General features: G+C 60.1%; 1 protein-coding gene across 1 annotated transcript; it reads right to left on the reverse strand.

The window, feature by feature from the left end:
- Positions 1–435: 435 nt before the first annotated feature.
- Positions 436–2,439, reverse strand: LOC142601208 (uncharacterized). The gene is made up of 4 exons (XM_075749989.1): positions 2,037–2,439; positions 1,598–1,803; positions 1,413–1,502; positions 436–1,066 (listed from the first exon to the last, which is right to left on the reverse strand). The coding sequence occupies exons 1-4, from the start codon at positions 2,163–2,165 to the stop codon at positions 436–438; spliced, it is 1,056 nt and encodes a 351-aa protein (XP_075606104.1). The 5' UTR covers positions 2,166–2,439.
- Positions 2,440–9,592: the final 7,153 nt, after the last annotated feature.

Consider the following 9,592-nt stretch of genomic DNA (forward strand, 5'->3'; position numbering starts at 1 on the left):
GCTGCCTTTTCACAGGCTCCTGCAGGAAGGACAGGTCTTGCACAGTGGGATCCACCTTCACATCACGCTTTTTTGGTCGCTGCGATGTTGGAGGAGATGATGGAGCCTGCATCCCTAGCAGGCACGTGTCCGCAGGTTCTGTGAACTCTTCCTGCGGGCCAGGGGCTCTCCTGTCGGCTTCCTAGCCCGAAGCACGTCTGTCCCAGCGCCGGAAGGGAGAGCGGTAGGGTAGCCCAGCGCTCCTCTGCGGAGGGGGAGGCTGAGTGGCTTTTTGCCCCAGGGAGATGTTGTCAAAGTTCCTGTCATATTCCAGGACCCTGGTGGGCAGCCCATAGCGCCGTTGTATCTGCATTTTTACAATGTGACGCTCCAGCTGCCTTTTCACAGTCTCATTCAGGAAGGACCAGGCCTTGCACAGTGGGATCCACCTTCACATCACACTTTTCTTGTTGCCGAGGTGACGGAGGGGCTGAGGCTGGAACAAGTCTGTGGAGTCTCATCCACACTGGCTGGCTGGCCCAGTTCCTGCAGCAGTTCTGTTTCTGGGATGAGGCGCTCCAAGGTGTGCTGGCCTTTGGGCTGTGAGATAGGCATCTCCGTTTCCCTGGAGTGGAAGTCGACCACCTCTGGAGGTGGAGTGGGAGCACCCAGCTGGATCTCAAGATCCGGCTGGTTCTGCTGCACGCTGTTGACCTCGAGGCATCTGTCCACTTCCTCCCTGCAGGGTGGGCGAGTTGCCAGGCCAGGCTGCTCCTCCAGGTCAGCCCTGGGATGCCCCAGGCTAGGCTGGACGCTGGAGGCATGAGGCATGTTTTCTCCATCCAGAAGCGTGGAGGGAGATGCCTGTAAAGAGCAGCCGGCATCACTCGCCATGATGGAAGTCCAGGAGTCGTCACTCGAAGGAGACAGAGACACCTCTGCAGAAGAGCTGGCTTCACTTGCCACAACGGAAGTGTGGGGGTCTTCTCTTGAAGGGGACAGAGAGACACTTGAAGAGGACCCGACTTCACTGGCCGTGATGGAAGTCCAGGAGTCGTCGCTGCTCTCAGGCGTCTCGTAGTTGAGCCTGTGCGAGGAGGAGGAAGAGGAGAGAAAGCCTGAGCCCAGCACTCCCAAGCGTCCTGGGGCTTCCGGGGGCTCCTTCCTGCCGCGGAGGCGGCAGGCTGTGCCACTGCTGTGGGATCCCACCCAGCATGTGCCTGAGGCCCCCTCCCTGCCTGCTGGGCGCAGCGGTTCCCTCTGCCCCAGGAAAAGGGGGAGACACCGTCAGCTCTGCGCTACAAAGAACAATGCCTCTAGAAGGGCATGTCCCCTCACATTTTACGCCAGGGGATTTCCCCATGGCCTCCCAAAGCGGTAGCCCCAAGCCATACCCCCCGTCCATGTTCCCATTCCCTCCTCAGTGGCCTCACATGTCCAGGTATCTTGTTAGGTCCTCCATGGTCCTGTCAAACTGATGGACTACTTCATATATGCCAGTCATATCCGAGTGTACGTGGCAGCTGCAGAGGGACAGAGTACAGCATTAGCAGGACCTGTATTAGTGGGGGGATACCAGAGGGGACTGTCATAGTGCAGGCGGTACGGCTCCACTTACCACCTCCTCGAACACCCTGAAGACTCCAGGACGACAAAGCCTGCTGGCAGAGGAGACAGGGTCAGCGGACGGGACATCCCCAGATGCGGCAGTGGGCACGTGGGGCCAGGGGGTGTCTGTGCAGGGCATCTGCCCTCACCCAGGGGCTGCTCACCTCTGGCATTCCTCTTCTTGCCTCGGCGCCAATGCTTCCTTGGCCTCCGTTCCTACACAGACAAGGAGAGCAGTGGGTGAGAGGGGAACATGCCCCGCCGCCTCAGCGGCCAGACCTGTGCCTGCCCCGAGCCCCCTGGCTCAGGCTGGCCAGGGCCCGGCTGACAAACGGCCTCCCCTGCCAGGCAGGGCCCCTCCAGACCGTCCCTGGGGCTGCTCCCGGGGCCCCTGCTGAACCCCCAACCCACCAGCCAGGCCTTGGCTCTGCACCAGCACCGACTCCTACCTGGGGCTTGGCCACGGTCACCGAGAGGTGGTAGACAAGCACCAAAAGCAGCAACCACAAGAAAGCAGCGAAGTAAACGCTGGCCACTGGGCTGGGGAACCAGCTCATTTCCCAGACCGTGGCAGGCATGTCTGTAAGGTAGCACAGAGAGCCAAGCAGAGGCCGAGGAGCAGCAGCCGGACCGAACTCGCAGTCCACTTGCTCTTCCTTCGCCGCTCAAGAGCCTCTCTCTTCACCTGTCAGCTGGCAGGCAAAGTGCCACTCAGCCTTGCTCAGCCCCACGTATCAATCTCGCCCGTGTTTGTGATGCAGGCATGACACAGGGCTGTCACCCTGTCACCAGCTGTGGTGTCACCAGGACTCAGCTATGGCAACGATTATGATGCAGGGAGAACGGGTACAAGTGACCCTCCCCGAGCTGAGCTGAAGCAAGGGAGGCTGACAGTCACCCAAACATTGCACAATAGCCAGCACAGCTGGATCAAGCTCAGCACAGCTGGATCAAGCTCAGCACAGCTGGACCATGGACCAGCCCACCTGTGGTGGGTTGACCCTGGCTGGAGGCCAACTGCTCACCAGAGCCACTCTGTCACTGTCCCTCCTTAACTAGACAGGGCAGAAAAAAATGTAACGAAAGGCTTGTGGGTCGAGATGTGGACAGGGAGACATCACTCATGGACTACCGTCACGGGCAAACCAGACTGAACTTAGAGGAAAACTCATCTAATTTGTTATCAAGCAAACCAGAGTAGAGCAATGAGAAATAAAACCAAACCTTAAAACACCTCCCCCCAGCCCTCCCATCTTCCCAGGCTTGACTTCACTCCCGGTTTCTGCCTACTCCCCCCGCAGAGGCACAGGGGGACAGGGAATGGGGGTTATGGTTAATCCATCACACGTTGTTTCTGCCACTCCTTCCTCCGCAGGGGGAGGACTCACATTCTTCTACTGCTCCCGAGTGGGGTCCCTCCCACAGGAGACAGTCCTCCCCACAGGCTACAGTTCTTCACGAACTGTTCCAGCGTGGGTCCCTTCCACAGGGTGCAGACCTTCAGGAACAGGCTGCTCCAGCGTGGGTCCCCCATGGGATCACAAGTCCTGCCAGCAAACCCGCTGTGGCATGGGCTCCTCTCTCCATGGGTCCACGGGTCCTGCCAGGAGCGTGCTCCAGCACAGGCTTCCCACGGGGTCACAGCCTCTTTCAGGTGCCTCCGCCTGCTCCAGCGTGGGGTCCTCCATGGGCTACAGGTGGAATCTCTACACGCCCTCATCCTCCCTCCATGGACTGCAGGGGGACAGCCTGCTTCACCATGGTCTTCACCACGGGCTGCAGGGGAATCTCTGCTCCGGCGCCTGGAGCACCTCCTGCCCCTCCTTCTGCACTGACCTTGGTGTCTGCAAAGTTTCTCACATCTTCTCACTCCTCTCTCTGGCTACCAAAGCTCTGCCTATGTTGAGTTTTTTTCCTTCCTTCTTAAATATGCTATCACAGAGGCGCTACGACTGTCACTGATGGGCTCAGCCTTGGCCAGTGGCGGGTCCGTCTTGGAGCCGGCTGGCATTGGCTCTGTCAGACACGGGGGAAGCTTCTAGCAGCTTCTCACAGAAAGCCACCCCTGTACCCCCTCCGCTGCCAAAACTTTGCCACGTAAACCCAATACACCACCCTATCCTGAGACCTGGCCCTGTGCAGGGCCATGCAGTGTCTCTGGGCTCTCACTAGGGAGGGCCAAATGCCAGGTCCTGGCCTGCGCTGCCCCTTCGAGAGCCCATGAACTGCCTGCTGGCTGCCTCGAGTCCCATCCGGACTGAGGCATTTATTGTGCCACCCTCAGGAACGCTGCTGGCCCAGAGCAGACTGGAGCCTGCGTCCCTCACGGGCATGCCTTTGCATGCCTTCACAGGGTCTGCAGACTCTTCCTGCGTGCCAGGGGGCTGCTCCTCCTCAGGCAAAAAAGACTCACATGGGCTCACTTCAGAAGAAACACATTTATTGCGAGAGCTCCTTCTCCTGGTAGGGCCTGGAGGGGGATCCGCTGCTCCCTGGGTCCATACCCCGATGGGCCCTGCTGCTCCTGGACACCCACAAGGAGAAGAGCACGGTCACATTCCGAGGGTCGGGCTGCTCTTTGCACTCCCAACCAGCAGCATGTGGACAGGCTCCCCACGGGCAAGAGGAGCTGCTGTCCCCTGGCCTCACTGGCGCCATGTCCTGATGGCACCTGTCTCTCCCACTGAGCAAGCCTTTCCCTGAGATCCCACCAAGTCCTTCCCCATCACCTCCCATGGTGGTCGCAGGCATTCTCTTCCCCCCAGACCACCAGACCACCCCCCCCAGCCCCACAACAACCTCTGACAAGCCCCACCCACCCAAAGAGCGTGGTGGCCTCAGCCTGGCCCCTGATGGGCACTGAGGCTCTGCTTCCCACCGCCTTTGTCATCTTCCCTTGGTGCTCCTCATCACTCCTCACCTCATCCGTGTTCTCCTCCCCTTGCTGCTGCCACATCGGGCCTTGCCCGTGCCTAGGAGCTTGGGGCGCAGGCACTCTTAACAGGGAGGATCAGGGCAAGCGCACAGCAGCTGCTGCCTGGCAGAGGTGGTGTCTCTGCCCCAGGACTCCTGTGTCTGGCTGCTCTCGCGGGGGCGCAAGCCTGGCAGGAAGCCACTCCTGCTGAAACAGAGGGATCGCTCTGGTGCTCCCACGCACGTGGACGCGCTGTGATGGCTGGGCAGCAGCAGCCCTCTTCTGGCCCTGCTGCCTCTTGGCCCTGTCCTCGGGTGGACGCCTTTCTCCCACTGGCCCTTCCCTTCCTGCCCACGGGGTTGCAGCATCAGATGGAGCCCAGGTCTGGGAGCCTTCACTGCCAGGCAGGCTGTCGCGCAGGGCTTTGCTGCACTTGGGGCAGAGTCCGCTGGAGCCAGCTCTGTCCTGGGCACTTCCCCTGCCCTTCTCTGCTCCGCTATGGCCACGGCTCTGCGAGGCACCGGGGTGCTCCACTGCCAGCTCTGCCCCTGAGTACCCCAACTTCTCTGTGACCTGCTCCAGCCATAAAGCCCGCAGCTGGTTCTGCAGGTCTTCAGCGGTTTGGCTGGCCCTGTGGTAATCGGTGAGGGCTGTGATGAGCTCTTCCAGATAGGGGATATGAAAGACAGTCCTCGCAGAGTCTGGAGACGTTGGCAGAGCTGAGGGTGTCTCCTCACAGGAGGGGCGTCGTGTCTGCAGGGAGCTGCTGCTTGGAAGAGCCGTCAGGTCTGATGGCTGCTCAGCTGTGCCCACGTCCTCACTGGGGCTGCTCTGTCCTTCCAAGCAGAGGTCGTCTTCTCCCATGGCGACACTCTTCTCAAATAGCAGCTCTGGTGGTCGCCTGTCCCCATAGGAGGTGCTGGGCCTGTTGGACGTCTGCCCCAATTGGCCCCGGGGAGCTGTCTCGTGCTCTGGCTGTGCCTGCTCTGCCTGGCCCGAAGGGGAAGGACCGTGCACATCCCCTTGTGTCACAGGGCCCTTCTCCTTCCCATCAGTGCCTGGCAGGGTCTCCTTGCTGGCTGTGCTGCTGCCGGCTGTTACCCCACACTCCTTTTTGCAGGGGGGTGTCTCCCCAGCCTCCTGAGGCATCTCCTGTGCCACTCTCGGGAACGCTGCTGGCCCAGACTGCATTGGAGCCTGCGTCCCTTCTGGGCATGCCTCCACAGTGTCTGCAGGCTCTTCCTGTCGCGTCAGCATTTTTACAATGCGACGCTCAGGCTGCCTTTTCACAGGCTCCTGCAGGAAGGACAGGTCTTGCACAGTGGGATCCACCTTCACATCATGCTTTTTTGTTCGCTGCGATGTTGGAGGAGATGATGGAGCCTGCATCCCTAGCAGGCACGTGTCCACAGGTTCTGTGAACTCTTCCTGCGGGCCAGGGGGCTCTCCTGTCGGCTTCCTAGCCCGAGCACGTCTGTCCCAGTGCCGGAAGGGAGAGCGGTAGGGTAGCCCAGCGCTCCTCTGCGGAGGGGGAGGCTGAGTGGCTTTTTGCCCCAGGGAGATGTTGTCAAAGTTCCTGTCATATTCCAGGACCCTGGTGGGCAGCCCATAGCGCCGTTGTATCTTCATTTTTACAATGTGACGCTCCAGCTGCCTTTTCACAGTCTCATTCAGGAAGGACAGGCCTTGCACAGTGGGATCCACCTTCACATCATGCTTTTTTGTTCGCTGCGATGTTGGAGGAGATGATGGAGCCTTCATCCCTAGCAGGCACGTGTCTGCAGGTTCTGTGAACTCTTCCCGCGGGCCAGGGGGCTCTCCTGTCGGCTTCCTAGCCCGAGCACGTCTGTCCCAGTGCCGGAAGGGAGAGCGGTAGGGTAGCCCAGCGCTCCTCTGCGGAGGGGGAGGCTGAGTGGCTTTTTGCCCCAGGGAGATGTTGTCAAAGTTCCTGTCGTATTCCAGGACCCTGGTGGGCAGCCCATAGCGCCGTTGTATCTTCATTTTTACAATGTGACGCTCCAGCTGCCTTTTCACAGTCTCATTCAGGAAGGACAGGCCTTGCACAGTGGGATCCACCTTCACATCATGCTTTTTTGTTCGCTGCGATGTTGGAGGAGATGATGGAGCCTTCATCCCTAGCAGGCACGTGTCCGCAGGTTCTGTGAACTCTTCCTGCGGGCCAGGGGGCTCTCCTGTCGGCTTCCTAGCCCGAGCACGTCTGTCCCAGTGCCGGAAGGGAGAGCGGTAGGGTAGCCCAGCGCTCCTCTGCGGAGGGGGAGGCTGAGTGGCTTTTTGCCCCAGGGAGATGTTGTCAAAGTTCCTGTCATATTCCAGGACCCTGGTGGGCAGCCCATAGCGCCGTTGTATCTTCATTTTTACAATGTGACGCTCCAGCTGCCTTTTCACAGTCTCATTCAGGAAGGACAGGCCTTGCACAGTGGGATCCACCTTCACATCACGCTTTTTTGGTTGCTGCGATGTTGGAGGAGATGATGGAGCCTGCATCCCTAGCAGGCACGTGTCCGCAGGTTCTGTGAACTCTTCCTGCGGGCCAGGGGGCTCTCCTGTCGGCTTCCTAGCCCGAGCACGTCTGTCCCAGCGCTGGAAGGGAGAGCGGTAGGGTAGCCCAGCGCTCCTCTGCGGAGGGGGAGGCTGAGTGGCTTTTTGCCCCAGGGAGATGTTGTCAAAGTTCCTGTCATATTCCAGGACCCTGGTGGGCAGCCCATAGCGCCGTTGTATCTGCATTTTTACAATGTGACGCTCCAGCTGCCTTTTCACAGTCTCATTCAGGAAGGACAGGCCTTGCACAGTGGGATCCACCTTCACATCATGCTTTTCTTGTTGCCGAGGTGACGGAGGGGCTGAGGCTGGAACAGTCTGTGGAGTCTCATCCACACTGGCTGGCTGGCCCAGTTCCTGCAGCAGTTCTGTTTCTGGGATGAGGCGCTCCAAGGTGTCCTGGCCTTTGGGCTGTGAGATAGGCATCTCCGTTTCCCTGGAGTGGAAGTCGACCACCTCTGGAGGTGGAGTGGGAGCACCCAGCTGGATCTCAAGATCCGGCTGGTTCTGCTGCACGCTGTTGACCTCGAGGCATCTGTCCACTTCCTCCCTGCAGGGTGGGCGAGTTGCCAGGCCAGGCTGCTCCTCCAGGTCAGCCCTGGGATGCCCCAGGCTAGGCTGGACGCTGGAGGCATGAGGCATGTTTTCTCCATCCAGAAGCGTGGAGGGAGATGCCTGTAAAGAGCAGCCGGCATCACTCGCCATGATGGAAGTCCAGGAGTCGTCACTCGAAGGAGACAGAGACACCTCTGCAGAAGAGCTGGCTTCACTTGCCACAACGGAAGTGTGGGGGTCTTCTCTTGAAGGGGACAGAGAGACACTTGAAGAGGACCCGACTTCACTGGCCGTGATGGAAGTCCAGGAGTCGTCGCTGCTCTCAGGCGTCTCGTAGTTGAGCCTGTGCGAGGAGGAGGAAGAGGAGAGAAAGCCTGAGCCCAGCACTCCCAAGCGTCCTGGGGCTTCCGGGGGCTCCTTCCTGCCGCGGAGGCGGCAGGCTGTGCCACTGCTGTGGGATCCCACCCAGCATGTGCCTGAGGCCCCCTCCCTGCCTGCTGGGCGCAGCGGTTCCCTCTGCCCCAGGAAAAGGGGGAGACACCGTCAGCTCTGCGCTACAAAGAACAATGCCTCTAGAAGGGCATGTCCCCTCACATTTTACGCCAGGGGATTTCCCCATGGCCTCCCAAAGCGGTAGCCCCAAGCCATACCCCCCGTCCATGTTCCCATTCCCTCCTCAGTGGCCTCACATGTCCAGGTATCTTGTTAGGTCCTCCATGGTCCTGTCAAACTGATGGACTACTTCATATATGCCAGTCATATCCGAGTGTACGTGGCAGCTGCAGAGGGACAGAGTACAGCATTAGCAGGACCTGTATTAGTGGGGGGATACCAGAGGGGACTGTCATAGTGCAGGCGGTACGGCTCCACTTACCACCTCCTCGAACACCCTGAAGACTCCAGGACGACAAAGCCTGCTGGCAGAGGAGACAGGGTCAGCGGACGGGACATCCCCAGATGCGGCAGTGGGCACGTGGGGCCAGGGGGTGTCTGTGCAGGGCATCTGCCCTCACCCAGGGGCTGCTCACCTCTGGCATTCCTCTTCTTGCCTCGGCGCCAATGCTTCCTTGGCCTCCGTTCCTACACAGACAAGGAGAGCAGTGGGTGAGAGGGGAACATGCCCCGCCGCCTCAGCGGCCAGACCTGTGCCTGCCCCGAGCCCCCTGGCTCAGGCTGGCCAGGGCCCGGCTGACAAACGGCCTCCCCTGCCAGGCAGGGCCCCTCCAGACCGTCCCTGGGGCTGCTCCCGGGGCCCCTGCTGAACCCCCCAACCCACCAGCCAGGCCTTGGCTCTGCACCAGCACCGACTCCTACCTGGGGCTTGGCCACGGTCACCGAGAGGTGGTAGACAAGCACCAAAAGCAGCAACCACAAGAAAGCAGCGAAGTAAACGCTGGCCACTGGGCTGGGGAACCAGCTCATTTCCCAGACCGTGGCAGGCATGTCTGTAAGGTAGCACAGAGAGCCAAGCAGAGGCCGAGGAGCAGCAGCCGGACCGAACTCGCAGTCCACTTGCTCTTCCTTCGCCGCTCAAGAGCCTCTCTCTTCACCTGTCAGCTGGCAGGCAAAGTGCCACTCAGCCTTGCTCAGCCCCACGTATCAATCTCGCCCGTGTTTGTGATGCAGGCATGACACAGGGCTGTCACCCTGTCACCAGCTGTGGTGTCACCAGGACTCAGCTATGGCAACGATTATGATGCAGGGAGAACGGGTACAAGTGACCCTCCCCGAGCTGAGCTGAAGCAAGGGAGGCTGACAGTCACCCAAACATTGCACAATAGCCAGCACAGCTGGATCAAGCTCAGCACAGCTGGATCAAGCTCAGCACAGCTGGACCATGGACCAGCCCACCTGTGGTGGGTTGACCCTGGCTGGAGGCCAACTGCTCACCAGAGCCACTCTGTCACTGTCCCTCCTTAACTAGACAGGGCAGAAAAAAATGTAACGAAAGGCTTGTGGGTCGAGATGTGGACAGGG

This window comes from Balearica regulorum, chromosome 3, assembly GCF_011004875.1.
Source record: "Balearica regulorum gibbericeps isolate bBalReg1 chromosome 3, bBalReg1.pri, whole genome shotgun sequence".
NCBI classification, from domain to species: domain Eukaryota; kingdom Metazoa; phylum Chordata; class Aves; order Gruiformes; family Gruidae; genus Balearica; species Balearica regulorum.